Source organism: Eleginops maclovinus, chromosome 22 (assembly GCF_036324505.1).
Source record: "Eleginops maclovinus isolate JMC-PN-2008 ecotype Puerto Natales chromosome 22, JC_Emac_rtc_rv5, whole genome shotgun sequence".
Classification (NCBI taxonomy): Eukaryota; Metazoa; Chordata; class Actinopteri; order Perciformes; family Eleginopidae; genus Eleginops; species Eleginops maclovinus.
Window position 1 is genome coordinate 4,141,621 of NC_086370.1, and position 16,882 is coordinate 4,158,502.

The window sequence follows — 16,882 nt, forward strand, 5'->3', positions numbered from 1 at the left end:
TTCTCTCAATATCCCGGAATCCAATGTAAAAATCCCATTGGTTTTTTTGTGTTATGGGATCCTTTGAGATGCTAGCCAGTCAGCCTATAAAATTTGTCATCACTGCACCACTCTATGGTTTCTGGAGTGGCAACCTGCTTTTTAACAGCTTTTTTACATCCACAGTGTGTCTGAATCATGGCACTCTTGAATATCAGTTAGATCACTGTACAAACTGATCAGACAGTCATACTGCAGCAGCCAGCAGCGTCTTACCCCCTACTACAGGACTGCAAGTCCTTATGTGGTTTGAAGCGGCACGACACACAGAGTTATCCCAGCATCAAAACAGATCTGGGGGTTCCAGACTCAGCATGAGTGAGAACGATGCAGCATGGGTCTCATCAGAAAAGCTGCACAGACATGTGAAGTGTGCAATCAAGTGTGGTCCAATCAAAGGAAGAGTAGCAGAAGGCAGAGGTGACTACAATGTTGCTAAGACGATGAATTACTGTAGGTATTAAGATTATTGAAAATGCATTGATGAGACTCTCAGTTGTTGCAGGACTAGTTTCTCAAAGTGACTACTTGTGTTTTTCAAACACAAATCAGATCAGATCTTCTCTGAGATTGGGACAAACCAAATAAAACAAATACTTTTTCCCCACTGTCGTTTTGTTTGTGCCTACAGCTTTGCATATCATATCCATAATTAATCTCAACTCAGCTGCCTGTAATATTAAAGAGTAAAAGGTGTGTTTCACATAGCCACCGTATTCTGTTAAACCAGACATTTAAATCAGCAAACCACTTAACCCTGTAATTCCAGAACATGCTGTACTGCTCTGACTGAACAGAAGATGGCGCTGTGGAATCACAGTTCACCTTTAAATCCAATGCAGTCAAAGGAGCTGCACTGAGCAGCGACGCATGGGAGGGAACAGATTTACAAACATGTTGATGCACTGAGGCAGCATGAGCTGTAATCAGAACTATGGATGCTTATTGTTTTTAAGAGGATAACATGTGTGTTTGTTTCTTGTTCCGTGAATTTCTAAGTTATACAGAAAATACACATTTCTAATGAAGGGGTAGAAAATCAAAATTGAACTCCAGCTGTATTCATTACCCCTAAATCCTTTTTTGATATGCATACTGATCACATAGATATGCATACATATTTAGTCTGGTTCCTGCATGCTTTTTGCATATTTAATTTCATCATATATTAAATATCCTCTATGTTACATATGTTTCAAAGGTTTGTTGCTGCCAATGAACAAAAGTGACACAAGAAACAGTGTGTTTTGGCAGCAAGTAGCCGTATGCGAGAACACTGACATTTTCCACTTCCCATTAACACAATCTACCAAAATGACTCCTGTAAGAGACATATAGGCTGAAGATGAGCAGCACGGTGTGTTAGTGTGTGTGTGTTGCAGAGGGGGTGGTTCACCTGGGAGTGGGCGTGTGTGCGTGCGGAAGTGTGTGTGCGTAAAGGTGGGCACTCACCGGTGACGCAGATGAGAGAGAGAGAGAGAGAGAGAGTCAGGGTTGGGAGTAGCCGTAATTTTTGTTGACCGCTACCGCTACTCATTCATTCATTTATCCATCCTTGCTGCGCTGTGATAGCTCTGTGCTTTCAATAAATGCACCTAAGCATATTTGGATCTCAGCGTGTCTTTGTCATGGTCTACTGTGGCGCGTCATAAATCTACGTACCTGAGGACCCAAACCTCATAGACTCTCAGCGGCTAAAAGGTTTGTGTTTGGAAGCCGCAACATTTGTCAACAAAAAACAGGCGTTTAATGAAAATCATCAAGCCGCATCAAAGAACCAAGTCGTCCCGCACCGACTAGCCCGAGAACAAAGGAGCCACAGCTAAGTGCCACACCACGCCAAACATTTACCTGGGAACAGGTAGGCCTGAACCTGTTAATGTTTGTGGATTAAGGAATCCGCTTCGATTGGAATGCATTGAGTCAAATGAGGACAATGTATTAAATGGATACGCTGGTTGCATTGGCGCATTGATGGTGGCGCATATTCTCCGTGCTTTAATGGATTGTGATGTCGGGACTTTGTGGCATGTGGCGGCTGATGTTGTCTAAAGACCTACTGCTTGTTGAAATGCTTGGATCGAATCCGCTCTGTCAATAAATTTAAATGCAATGTCTATGGATGGATTTGAATACGCTCTTGAATTAAATGTGATTGTGTTGCTTCATACAAAAATACAATCTAACGAAAATGAGTCAAATAAACGCTGATGCTGAATGTTCAAACATGGAACGTGAAAAGAGGGAAATCAAACTGACGGCCAAAGCAATGGAAAATAAAATCGAACGGTTGCAGCATGAGCGCAAAAGTGCCGTTAATAAAATCAAAGAGCTTATTCCGCAAATAAAAGCGCACATGAAATCAAAAGAAAATGTAACTGAAATCCCCTCACAACTGAATAACTTGAATGCACTGTGTAAAAAGGCCACTGACCTGCACAACGAAGTATTGCAACTTCTTCCTGATGATGAACATAAAAAACAAAAGGAGTGGTTTTCTAGCATTATGGATTACAGTGATGCATTCAAGGAACAAGTGGAAAAATGGATAAAGGAAAATCCGCATGAAAACTCAAATGAATTACCACTACAGACAAATACTTCTGAGCAACCAACAAAGGAAATAAATTATGCAGAACAAATTCCTGTCGAAAAAAGTAAGGATTTGTCTGTTGCTGACCCTCCAGTACCTGTTTCCACTGGACAAGATCCTCAGGATGAACTACAGCCCTGTGACAGCATCTCAAATGCAACCAAGAAATCACGCTCACATCATTCCTCATCCTTGGCTTCACGCTCATCTGCTCGCTTAAAAACGGAAACAAATCTTGCAATTTTGGCAACAAAACAAAAGGCATTAAAGGAAAAACATGCATTGGATGAAGAGGAGTTAAAGCTACGCAAAAGAAGAGAACAGCTTTTACTGGAGAATGAAATCGCTGAGGAAATGGCAAAACTAAGTGTTATAAAATCACAAAGCAGTGTTGGCAGTAAATCAAAGTCAAAGGTTTCAGATGGGATGAACTTATACTATGAAAAGACATGCTCAAAACAACAACTTAACATCAATGTTATGGAATTTGTCCCATCACTGCCAGTTAAACTAAAATCCAACGCAATTGAAACCACACAGACAGTTGTGAAGCCTAAAGTCACTCACTTACCTGACATAAAACATCTCCCAGGTCCTTCTTACCTGCTCCAACGTTATCTAACCACTCCTGAAGATCCTGTGACCAATGTTACACAAACTGATGCATCACAAAATGACAGTGTGCTGGACATAATGAGAAAACAAAATGAAATTTCAACACTCTTGATGCAACAACAATGCCTCTCAGCACTCCCAAAAAGGGAAATTCCCATTTTCGATGGTAACCCACTCAAATACCATTCGTTTATTAAAGCATTTGAAAATGGAGTTGAGCGAAACACCAGTAACAACTGTGACAGACTCTACTTCCTTGAACAATACACCAAAGGGCATGCAAAGGGACTAGTGAGGAGCTGTCAGCACATTGAGTCGAGCAGAGGATATGTGAAGGCGAAGGCTCTATTGAAAGAGCACTATGGCAATGAGCAAAAGGTGGCAGCAGCATACATGGAGAGAGCTTTGTCATGGCCCACTATTAAAACAGAAGATGTGAAAGCCCTCCAGGAGTACGGCCTCTTTCTGCGTGGATGCTGCAACGCTTTGGAGGATGTGCAGTATTTAAGTGATCTGGACACACCCACAAACATGGTGGAAATCATTAAAAAACTGCCGTACAAACTCCGAGACCGCTGGAGGTGCGACGCATGTGACCTGCAGGAAAGGTACAATAGGAGAGCAAGGTTTGTGGATATTGCCAACTTTGTTGAAAAACAGGTAAAAATCTTGACAGACCCTGTGTTTGGAAACATTCGGGACACTGTTATAACAACTAAACAAATGAATCACAAACCTCCCCCTCGCTCCAGCATCAGAGGAACCAGCTTCGCTACCACAGTGAATCGTGTGGAGAGAACAGCTCAACCTGTGAAAGCTACATACATAAAACCACCAGCCAAGAAGATCTGTCCCTGCTGCACCGGAGGACACACATTGGATGTGTGTGCGCGGTTGGAAAAAATGGCACACAAAGAGAAAATTGACTTCCTGAAGGAAAATGGTGCTTGTTTTCGCTGCCTGTGTATAGGACACATAAGCAAAAATTGCCAAAGGAAGATTTCCTGCTCGAAGTGTGGCCTAAGACATCCAACTGTGCTCCATAAGGATAGTGTGGCAACGGCAGAACCAGCTGAGAGAAGCATCCAGGTTACAGTGGACGACACCTTGGTTTCCAGTGGGCTTACAGGGGCTGGTGAGATGGATTGCAAGCTTCCTATCGTGCCGATTCAAGTGAAGGCGAAGAAGGGCAATAAAATCATTCTCACATACGCCTTTTTGGACCAGGGAAGTACTGCGGTGTTCTGTACTGAGAGTCTGAAGCAGAAGCTCAATTTGTCTGGGAAGAGAGCCAACATTCTTCTCAGGACCATGGGGCAGGAGAAGGTGGTCAGTAGCTACATTGTGCCAGAGCTGGAGGTGGCAGCACTTGAAGATGACAGCTTCATTGAGTTGCCAAAAGCGTATACTCAGTTGTCAATGCCAGTCCACAAAGCAAACATACCCACAAATAAGGATCTGACAAGGTGGCCATATTTAAAACACATCTCCTTACCACAGATTGAGGCTGGAATTGAGTTGCTGATTGGAACGAATGTTCCACGAGCCATGGAACCGCTGGAAGTTATCCGCAGTGAGCACAATGGACCCTACGCTATAAGGACGGCACTGGGCTGGACGGTAAATGGACCACTGACAGGAAACGGTGGAGAGGCCAATTACTGTGAGCAGCCAGTAACTGTGAACCGTGTGTCCATTGTAAATCTGGATGAACTGTGGCAACAGCAATTTAAGATGGACTTTCCAGAATCTGCTGTGGAGGAACAAGTGGGTCTGTCCAGGGAAGACCTGAGGTTCATGGACATGGTCACAAAGTCAGCCAAACATGTCAATGGTCACTACCAGGTCGCCCTGCCTTTGAAAAATCCAAACGTCAGCATGCCAAATAACAGGAAAGTGGTGGAACAGCGTCAAAACCATCTGAAGAGGAGGCTCCAGAGGGATCCAGTGTTTTACAGGGAGTATAACACCTTTATTAACGATCTACTTGGTAAAGGTTATGCTGAAAAGGTTCCTGATGCAGAGCTGGAAAGAAGTGATGGCAGGGTCTGGTACATACCGCACCATGGTGTCTACCACCCGACAAAGGGAAAGCTCAGAGTTGTTTTTGATTGTGGTGCCAGTTACAAAGGACAATCTCTGAATGAAGAGCTGTTGCAAGGGCCCGATCTAACCAGCTCACTGATTGGAGTTGTGACCAGGTTCAGGAGGGAACCTGTGGTCATCATGGCTGACATAGAAGCTATGTTTCACCAGGTGCAAGTGCCCCCAGATGATGCTGATCTGATCAAAGTACAACGCTTGGATGAGGAGGGACTCCACACAGTTCTTTGCGAAGTGGAAGCCATTATTAACAGCAGGCCCATCACCAAGGCCTCCACAGATCCTAACGACCTGGAAGCACTGACGCCGAACCATCTGTTACTGCTTAAAACCCAGCCTTCATTACCACCTGGAGAGTTCCAAGCAGCAGACCTGTACGCACAGAGAAGATGGAGACAAGTCCAGTACATATCTGATCTGTTCTGGAAGCGCTGGACAAAGGAGTACCTGCCTCTGTTACAGGAACGACAGAGATGGACTGGAGTCCAGAGAAACCTTGTCGCAGGAGATCTAGTTTTGCTAATGGACAGTACTGCACCTCGTAATTCTTGGATTATGGGACGTGTCTTGCAAACTTTTCCAGATCGCAAGGGATTTGTGCGTCAAATTCGGATTAAGACAAGAACCAGTTGCTTGGACAGACCCATATCCAAGGTGTGTTTGTTGCTGGAGAAGGAGGAGGCAGCATGAGGACGTTGCTGACCTCTATATGGACTTTGTGTTTTCGGACGTCAGATGGACTTTGCACTAATCGGTCATGACGACCAGAAGAAGGAATATTCGTTGTAATGACTTTTCATGGACTTGAGCAATTTATTAGAGATTTTTGCATTATCGTTGAAATTGATATGATGATTTATTATGTCTCCTATTGTGTTTTGAAATGTGAATTATTATGTGAGACCTAATAATTAGGGGCTGGTGTGTAAGAGACATATAGGCTGAAGATGAGCAGCACGGTGTGTTAGTGTGTGTGTGTTGCAGAGGGGGTGGTTCACCTGGGAGTGGGCGTGTGTGCGTGCGGAAGTGTGTGTGCGTAAAGGTGGGCACTCACCGGTGACGCAGATGAGAGAGAGAGAGAGAGAGAGAGTCAGGGTTGGGAGTAGCCGTAATTTTTGTTGACCGCTACCGCTACTCATTCATTCATTTATCCATCCTTGCTGCGCTGTGATAGCTCTGTGCTTTCAATAAATGCACCTAAGCATATTTGGATCTCAGCGTGTCTTTGTCATGGTCTACTGTGGCGCGTCATAAATCTACGTACCTGAGGACCCAAACCTCATAGACTCTCAGCGGCTAAAAGGTTTGTGTTTGGAAGCCGCAACAACTCCTATAAAGATTAAACTGTGAAAGAAGAAGTCAATTATGAAACTGTTCAAGTACAAGTGCCTGCAGACTCTCAGCTGCAGCTAAAATAACATTACACACTTTTATGGCCTATTCTGTGTCAATCAGATTTCTTCGTAATTTGCACATTTGGACCATTGGGACCATTACCCTGCAAATTCAGTTTCAATAACACCTTTTGAATCACTCGGGGTTCAGCTCACTGTGTTAGACTCCCCACTTTCAAAAGAGAATTACCTGTACGAGGATGTCCTTGGGATACCCATGGGTCTTTCAAAAGCTCCATACAAAGTTAGAGATTAAATCATCAGATGTTGGTTAGAGTTTTTCTCACATCCTTGTTCCTCAAGTAAATAATCACTCAACAGGATTTTGTATAATACTGAATAAGAGTTGATCTAACATGAGTCATTTTTTAGACAGTATAGCATATAAACTTAACACAAAAAGGTAAGGAAATGTGAGTTTGGTAGATTATTTCTTTGTATTAACAATGCTTTTTGGCAATACATCATATACCGTCGGAAAGCCTATTTCTTTCCCTTTCAAATGATGCAACATTTGTGAGGAACATGCATTTGTGAAAGGAGCAGCAGAGCTGAGTATGTTGGTCTCGTCCATGAAAAATGCAAACAAATCTTCTCTGCCAATGCCAAACAGCAGCCTATCTCCGGTCTCGTACGGCTGCCATGAGGCCTGCCATGACTGCCCTTCACTGTCAGGCCCATTTGCACTGGTTTTGGCCACACTTGCACTGGAACCTCAAAATGTGAAGATGCATTATGTTAAGAGATCAGATCAGATTCTGCCTACGGCACTTGGATCGTCGGGTCACGGTGTCAAGAAGGAGCGGAGAACGTTCTGCTGATTGCTGCACCGATAGTCACATGTTTTGGCGGAGGCAGTGTGATGATGTGGGCCATCTCTCCCTCACTGGAACTGCCAGGCTTCTCGTCATTGAGGCCATTTCAACGCGGAGAGATATCGAGATGAAATTCTGAAACCAGTGGCAATCCCATATCTCAACAGCTTGGGACCAAACTCCATCCTCCAAGATGACAACACTCACCCCCACAGCACCAGGATTATCAGTGACTTCCTCCAGAATTTGGGAGTGGAGTTGATGGAATGGCCTGCTGTCCTCAACCCCATTGAACACTTGTGGGATCAGCTTGGGTGTACTATCCATGCCAGAGTGACCAACACAACCACGTTGGCTGACAAATGCTGTTTGAAGAATGGGATGCCATCCCAAAGCAGTGTGTGACCAGGCTGGTGACCAGCATGAGGAGGAGATGCCAGGCTGTTGAGACTGCGTATGGTTCTTCCACACACTACTGAGGCTGCTTGTCAAATGAATAAATTGATAATAAATAAATTGTTGCCAATATGTCTTGTTTCATCAGACTTCAATTATCTAATCCACCAAACCTAACCATACAAGAGTCAACAGCAAAAAAAGCTGTTTGGCATTGGCAGAGGGGATTTGTCACATTTTTCATGGGCGACCCACATACTCAGCTCTGCTGCTCCTCCCACAAATGTCCTTAATTTTTGTGTTAAGTTTATATATACTTATATATTTCTGCCAATTTAAACATGTCAGGTCATAACAGCATGTGCCAGCATGCACAATTTTTGCATTGGGGCCGGCCACATCATAGCCCCAGAAGAGAGCATCGTGGAGGATTTAAGGCCGACTTTATGGTTCAACGTCAACGTAACGCAACGACCTCGCAGACACGTGGACGCAGCCGTGAACATTTATGATGCAATTCATCGCCACAACGGTAGGGGCGCAATGTGTTTTCTAAAGACTGACCAAGATTCCTCTGACATCTATCGTCGTCACTCGTTGGATTTGTTTAACAGAGGTTCACCAGACGTTTTTCTGCTTGGTCCATTGTAGCTTTTTTTTTAAATGCCGGTCTTTGTGGATTGTAGGAATTGAAAACCGGGGAAAAGCGAAATGACGGAAATGACGTTTGTTGTTTTAGCGGACCAATCACAGCCCTTACGGCTGTGTCGCCTCGACGCAAGGTTACAATTTTTGGGAGGTGCACGCAACGACGCAAGGAGGGCTCGCAACGACGCAACGGGTACGTAAGGTACCTTGCGTTGCCTCGACGTTGAACCATATATCGGCCTTTACTGATGCCCCTTGGTGGGAATAACTGGCTGCGGAGGTGTCTGCCCTGGAGGAGGTTCCTGGTGACCATCATTATTTATAAAAGGTATGTAAAACAATTGTAGAGATGTGATAGAATTGTTGAGATAAAATAACTTTTTGCAATATTTATATACATCTTTGTTTTCCTCTGCTTCTGAAAACATCTCAGTGACATGGCAGCTGTCGTTAGCGTCAGCCCTGCCAACACCACCCAAAATGATGACCCGCCCACCATCAGAGGACACCAGGGTCCTAACTGTGGCAGCCCTGGGATTCTCTGCTCAGCAGAAATGTATATAGTTTAAATGTTGTTTCATTTTAATGGTGCGTTTTACGTTTCACGCAGTGTGATTATACGTCAAGTCAATGAAACAAAGCTAGATGCAAAATGCGTAGCCGAAGAGAATGACGCGAATGAGCGCAGCTTCCTGAATGCCGGTTCATAACAAAACACAGAGCTTAATTATCCCGACAACGTGTGTTCTCAGACTTGAGACTCTTCAGGCAGCAGAGTAGCATAGTATCAACAATATAGACCTATAGTTTATAATAATTCTGACCTCAGAACACAACAAATTCAAGATTTCATGTCATGATGAGGGGTCTAATGTGCGTGGTAGCTTTGCCGACCCGCACCTTTGTCCATGTTCCCGTTTCCTGTGTAGTATTTATTGAGTGCTTATATTCAGATTTGAATTATAGCAACATAAATAAATGTTCAGTGTGTTTCATCGCTGCTTGTTCCAACACCCATTAAGAATCCTTACTTATGTACTTACTTATGTAAGTATTTTAACATACCATGCTAATATAATAACGTTCTTCATCAGCCGTGGAAACTGAAAACATTTTGGGAGAAAATAAAATAATCTAGAAAAATCGATGTGTTAGTAGTTGACTGCTGCTACCATCCATTGACTGGAGTCAGAACAATATTTACAACAAAGAGTGATGGTGAATACAGCTAATAATAAGTGTGATATATAGATCAGATTCATGTTATGAATTACATTATTTCCGGTCATTGATGATTCAGATGTGCAGAAGGAAACTGTTTGACTAAAACATTTAAGTAGGCAACATCTTTGAGTTAGAGCACAAAAGTGTGTACTATTCCTCCACGTCCCACAGCCTCATCAGCTCACCTGGGCTCCCAGCTGCATCTCATCTCCAATCAAGTCAGTATTTAAACCTCTCCTGCTCACTCACTCAATGCCAAATTATATTTCACCCCTCATGGAAGACTCTCCAAGATGGAAAAGCAGACTACTAGCGTAACAGATACATCAAGTCCCTATAAACCACAAAACAAAAATATTAGTTTTTCTAAAAGTATTTAATTCAGCGGCTGGAAAGCTAAATGAACTCATTTTGTCAGCATATAGTATTTTCTACCTGTTCTGTCATTTATGTTTTAATAAGCAAAATTCACAATATTGCAACGTTAGCTCACCTTGTCATTGGTGTGTTAACGGGGATTTGGCTGACAAGCTTTTTAAAAGCCGTCGATTCCACAGAGGACAGAGGCTGCAGATCTTCAACACTCGGTGTTCAAGCAGCATAGCAGACCGAGAGAAAGTTACCTTCTGTTGTTTTCGTTCGCCTGCACTCGTGTCTTCTGTATGTTCTCTTTTCTCCGAGCCTGCAGCTCTCTCGACTAACTTAGCGTTAGCGTGGCGCCGGTCCAGATGCTTCTTTAAAATGCAAGTACTATTTCTTGATGAAGACAATTCCTCTGCTGTCGAACACAGGTTTCACTGACTATTATGTTTTTATCTTTGACTCTAATACACTGAAAATAATGTGAGAACATCTGTCACACAAAAGTGGAATCTGTTCTATAGCCGTCTTAACCAATAGTAGATAAGCGTACTGAGTTACTACTCTACCCGCACAATTGTTTCTCTGGTGTAGGAGTGTCTCGTGATGTTGGTGAATTCTTTTATTTAGTGATATAGGTGTTACAAGACAAGTGCATACAAGTACAGTGTGACAGAAACACAGAAGACAGTAAGGTGCATTTACAATTAAAGTCAAATGACAAGATACAAGTAGACAAAAAAAAAAAAAGCCAGAAAAAACTGTTATGTATACGTTTCATTTCATAAATCAATTGTTGTGGGTTTGGAAGGTACAAATGGAACTCTTCACCACACCAGACAAACAAACACCATGGGAGCTCCTAATAATGGTCTGGGTTGGGGCCCGTGCCACTTCATATCCCAATGCAGAACAGGACAGGGGACTGTTGGGGTTGCAGGTGTTACTGTGTGTTTCATGAAGGAAGGAGAGAAGGGAAAAAACAAACAAAACATGTGTACATAAAACATGAATAACACAGGTCCATGATAAAGGTTACAGTGCAGTGTAAGATATGAAGAGTTCACATAAAAGCAGCGGCAAAAATAAAAGTTTTCAGCCTGGATTTAAAAGTAGTAAGAGTTGCAGCGGACCTGCAGGTTTCTGGTTGTTTGTCCCAGATATTTGGATCATAATAACTGAACGCTGCTTCTCCATGAAAGCCCCAGGATGGAGCCTTTAGGAACACCACATGTCAACTCTGATTTGAAGCTGCCTATAGAAACAACATTTTTCCTGTACTTTAAGTAAGATTCAAACCAATTTAGAACTGTTGCCGAAAGTCCCAACCAGCTTTCCAATCTGTCTGTAATGTAATATGTTGTGGTCAACAGTGTCAAAAGCAGCGCTCAGATCTAACAATACTAACACTGAGATTTTGCCACTGTCTGAGTTAAAGTAGATATCGTTAAAGATCTTAACTAGAGCAGTCGAAAGCCTGAGTGGAAAACATCAAAACACTTATTTCAATCCAGAAATAACTCTGGGAGGAAGTTTCTGGAAAAGGAGGAGACTCTTCCTCCTACAGAGTACACAGAGACATTGATCCAGGACAAACTCCAAACCCAGCATAAAGAGGGTCAGTAAATGTGGTTCTGAAGGTGTGGAGGGGGATCAGTGTGTCAGAGGAGACTATGAAGAAGGACAGAGAGCCAGCAGGACAATCCACATACACTGCTACTCTACCAGAGGAGGAGGAGGAGGTGTGTATTACTGTCTTATTATGCCTGACATCAAAGCCAACCTCAGAGCATCTCAGACTCCAGGATTGATCATTCCATCCAAACAGACAGTCGTCACTGTCTCCTCTCCTGCTGATTCCTCTGTAAGTCACTGATAAATAAACCCTTCCTCTCCACTCAACCTCCCAGTAACAGCGACCAGTCAGAGCATCTCCATACATCAGCTGTGGATAGTAGGAGTCAAATCTGTCTGGATGATCAGGATATGGCTGTATCTCCTCTCTCACATATGTCACCGTCCTGTTGTTGTCAGACAGTCTGAGGTTTCGGTTGACTGTGTTTGTGTCAGGTGTGAGTCCACAGGAATCTGATGAGAGAAACAGCGTATTATTATTCTATCATCTGTTCGTTTATTGACACTTTGATGATGGAGGTTACATTTGAAGATGGTGGCTGCTTTGTTTTCATTAATCAAATTAAACCACACTCACACTTCCTCAGACCAGGTCTCAACCAACGGACTCCACCAGGCTCCATCCTGAAAGGGGTGGGGGAGGGGGTTAGAGCAGCATGGAAACATGGACATTACATCACTCTCAAACACAGAGCTTTTTATTCTCCACAAATGAACCTACATGTCCACATAGAGCACCTGTTATTAATCGACTGATATTCTTTTAGGTCAGTCGAACATCGTATTATTAACCGATAAATAAAGCTCATTATTTTCAAATATTATTTATCAGAAAATAAGATGTTAGAATGTATCAGTTCAGTTAGTCGATGTTTCCTCAACATCTCCTAGCAGTCAGTGCATTTATTTCTTACCTGGAATCTGAAGAGGAGAAGAAATGAAGTTTATTTAAAGTTATCTTTGATGCACAGACATGATGCAGTCAGCAGAGTTTATGCGGAAGTGGGCGTAGTTCAATCTTAACAGGGTTGGAAATGCATACCTGACACTACATTGCAAACGCAAAACCCTTGTGGGAATGCACCCACGTGATTGGCTCAAAATGAAGCAGACATCTGGTTGGCTATAGACACTCCCCTCTTTAAAAAATGCATTTGTGATTCTAGCGGCGTCAGAGGAGTCTCAAAAATGCACACACAAATGCCAAGAGATTCACACCCTTTTTTCATATAAATGTAACAACATTTTTGAAGGTAAACATTTAAGACTTTTAATAAATATATCTGTGGATTTATGTTACATTTATTTATAAAGGACTCTATGAGCTGGCAACTAGACTAGACTATAGCGTTGTGCATTATTAAAGTGTTGTTTGCCAAACCCCAGGTGCACATTGGTGTTATTTTGGAGAACAGTGGCTTCCTCTTATTCTGGACCCCATGGCTGTACTGTGTTTTCTGTATGATATACTCATGTACTAAAAAGTCAACCAGATCCAATGATACCTACAAGCCTTCAGCTGTTACTTTAGATTTAAGTTTGACCTCCGATTTTACTGCGATACTGTTGGTTAATGTAGTGTTACATTATTATTATTATTATTATTATTATTATTATTATTATTATTATTATTATTATTATTATTATCATCATTACTTTCTCCAGTCCAAACAAGCCAATCACTAATGTCTGTCAATGATCCGTCAACGTTATTTGAAGCTTTCTGAAATTTCTCTGATATCTCAAGACTTGTCAAAATTGAGTAAAACAAATATGTTTAAGAAATGATATTAGCGCTAGATAAACTTTACTGGTTTAAATGTATATAGGCATCTCTTTTTTGAAGTTACAAATCCATCCATTAATGTAAGTCACAATTTAAGTGACAATCAGTTGAACATGTCGATCAATCCTGACCTGAGAGTCTCCAGAGTACAGTGTGGACTCTTCAGTCCAGCAGACAGCAGCTTCACTCGTGAATCCTCCAAATCATTGCTCCCCAGGTCTAGCTCTCTCAGACTAGAGGACTGGGAGCTGAGGACTGAGGACAGAGCTTCACAGCTTCCCTCCAACAGGTTACAGCCACTCAGTCTGAAGAAACAATCAACAAGAAGAAATCTTCACTTATCGTTCCAAAAATCAGAGTCACAAACCTATAAATATGGGACTGAACAGGGTGAACCAAGGTCCGTCGCAATTATGAGATACTTATCTGATCCAATTTTGTGTTGACCACTTGGCAAATGTGGCAAAAACTAAAGGTGGAAACTCAATTCTGTAAGTAAAGTTAGTGTAAAATATGTCATTCACTGTATCTAAAAGGTGACTAAACATAACTATTTTAGAGAAAATTAGGAATTAATTCATTGGTATGAATAACAATTCCAAAGACCATCTGTTAAACATGTTGATCAATCCTGACCTGAGAGTCTCCAGAGTACAGTGTGGACTCTTCAGTCCAGCAGACAGCAGCTTCACCCCTGAATCCTGCAAGTTGTTGCTCCCCAGGTCCAACTCTCTCAGACTAGAGGAATGGGAGCTGAGCACTGAGGAAAGAGCTTCACAGCTTCCCTCTGACAGCTTACAGCCACTCAATCTGATGGGACACAAATACAAATGAACATATCAGCATCTCCTCTTTTTTATAAATTTAAAAACAACACATTAAGACCATGAAACCATAAATACGAGGAAACCTACATTATTTGAGCTGACAGCACACATTTTGCATAAGTGGGGGATTGAAAGCCAGTGTAAAAAATGTGTCAAAAGTAGAAAGGGAGAAAGGTGTGTTGATGTGCACCTGAACACAACAGCAGAGAATAATTTAACTGGTTTAAAAAATAGTTTAATTACTAAGATAAATATTTTCACAAATGGAAGCTCCACATGTGATGTATCCTGACCTGAGAGTCTCCAGGGTACAGTGGGGACTCTCCAGTCCAGCAGACAGCAGCTTCACTCCTAAATCCTGCAGGCCGTTGCTCCTCAGGTCCAGTTCTCTCAGACTAGAGGACTGGGAGCTGAGTACTGAGGACAGAGCTTCACAGCTTCTCTCTGAGAGGTTACAACCACTCAGACTGATAAAGAAAAGATAAGCAATATGTCAAATTATATTATAAAAAATTATTGACCAGAATATTTAAATCATGATAAATGAATGTTGCTGTACTTACAGAGCCTTCCTGGAGGCTTTGACCACTGGCAGCAGCCTCAGAAGAGCCTCCTCTGAAGCAAAGTATTTCTTCAGATCAAACACCTCAAGGTCTTCTTCTGATGACAGTAAGATGAAGACCAGAGCTGACCACTGAGCAGGAGACAGATTATCTGTGGAGAGACTTCCTGAACTCAGGGAATGTTGGATCTGCTCCACTAGAGAACGATCATTCAGTTCATTAAGACAGTGGAACAGGTTGATGCTTCTCTCTGCAGACAGATCCTCTTCTATCTTCTTCTTGATGTACTGGACTGTTTCATGGTTAGTCTCTGGGCTACTTCCTGTCTGTGTCAGCAGGCCTCGTAGGAGTTTCTGATTGGTCTGCAGTGAAAAACCCAGGAGGAAGCAGAGGAACAAGTCCAGGTGTCCGTTTGGACTCTGTAAGGCCTGGTCCACAGCTCTGTGGTGGAGATGTGTTGGGTTAGTTTTGTCTCTGAAGACTTTCGGCAGCCAGGAGGTTAATTGATATTCTGACAGCAGGTTGACCCCAGAGTTGATAAAGTTCAGATGGACATGAAGAGCAGCCAAAAACTCCTGAACGCTCAGATGGACGAAGCAGAACACCTTGTTCTGGTACAGTCCTCCCTCCTCTCTAAAGACCTGTGTGAACACTCCTGAGTACACTGAGGTTCCTATGATATTGAGGCCACACTCTGTCAGGTCGGATTCATAGAAGATCAGGTTGCCTTTCTGTAGCTGCTCAAAAGCTAGTCTTCCCAGAGACTCGATCATCTTCCAGCTCTCTGGACTCCAGTGTGGATCTTTCTCAGCTCCTCCATCATACTTAACGTTCTTCACTTTGGACTGAACCACCAGGAAGTGGATGTACATCTCAGTCAGGGTCTTGGGCAGCTCTCCTCCCACTCGGGTTTTCAACACCTCCTCCAGAACTGTAGCAGAGATCCAGCAGAAGACTGGGATGTGGCACATGATGTAGAGGCTTCTCGATCTCTTGATGTGGGAGATGATTGTGGTGGCCTGCTCCTGACCTCTGAATCTCTTCCTGAAGTACTCCTCCTTCTGTGGGTCAGTGAACCCTCGAACCTCTGTCACCATGTCCACACAATCAGGAGGGATCCGATTGGCTGCTGCAGGTCGTGTGGTTATCCAGAGGAGAGCAGAGGGAAGCAGCTTCCCCCTGATGAGGTTTGTCAGCAGCACATCCACTGAGGTGGACTCTGTGACATCAGTCAGGATCTCATTGTTGTGGAAGTCCAGAGAAAGTCGACACTCATCCAGACCGTCAAAGATGAACACAACCGGGAACTGATCAAAGCTGCAGATTCCTGCCTCTCTGGTTTCACTGAAGAAGTGATGAACAAGTTCCACCAAGCTGTACTTTTTCTCTCTCAGCATATTCAGCTATCTGAAGGTGAATGGAAAGGTGAACTGGATGTCCTGGTTGGCTTTGCCTTCAGCCCAGTCCAAAATGATGAGTTATAAACACATGAATTAGTACAAAAGTTAAAGGATAGTAATCAGACTCAACCTTGACTGTCACAAACAACTAAATGAATACCACCAGAACTCCACTTATCAAATGCTAAGAATCTGTGACGGACATCTTTGTTTGAGGTTTACTAATTACATTTCATCAGTTCAACAGTTGAGTTTAATAGGGCACCTGGGAAGACTAATATCATTTTAGAAACCATGAGCAAAATCCACTGTAAACACACGGAAACATTGACTTTGAACTGAAGAAGAACAATGGCGCAAACGCAGAGATCATCATAATCTGGAGTAGACGTCCAGACAATCCTGGTGTCCCTCCCTATGCTTTACAACTGTTTGCTGAGAGTACATTCAACATTTTTTTCCGATTAAAGGATATAAACATGAG

The 16,882-nt window shown here is 42.8% G+C and overlaps 1 protein-coding gene across 1 annotated transcript; it reads right to left on the minus strand.

Annotated features, from left to right (window-relative positions):
* Window positions 1–10,830: 10,830 nt before the first annotated feature.
* Window positions 10,831–16,416, minus strand: LOC134858529 (NLR family CARD domain-containing protein 3-like). Its single transcript, XM_063874485.1, has 6 exons — window positions 14,999–16,416; window positions 14,729–14,902; window positions 14,245–14,418; window positions 13,740–13,913; window positions 12,400–12,446; window positions 10,831–12,275 (listed from the first exon to the last, which is right to left on the minus strand). Exons 1-6 carry the CDS (start codon window positions 16,393–16,395, stop codon window positions 11,749–11,751), a joined length of 2,493 nt encoding a protein of 830 aa, XP_063730555.1. The 5' UTR covers window positions 16,396–16,416; the 3' UTR covers window positions 10,831–11,748.
* Window positions 16,417–16,882: the final 466 nt, after the last annotated feature.

Bases quoted from the DNA above. Each gene is read 5' to 3' on its own strand.
- LOC134858529 (XM_063874485.1), bottom strand. From the start codon at position 16,395: ATGCTGAGAGAGAAAAAGTACAGCTTGGTGGAACTTGTTCATCACTTC. The intron at 13,914-14,244 runs GTCAGGATTGAT...TTGTTTCTTCAG, and splicing joins TGTACTCTGGAGACTCTCAG to ACTGAGTGGCTGTAACCTGT. The intron at 12,276-12,399 runs GTGAGTGTGGTT...TTCTCTCATCAG, and splicing joins GAGACCTGGTCTGAGGAAGT to ATTCCTGTGGACTCACACCT.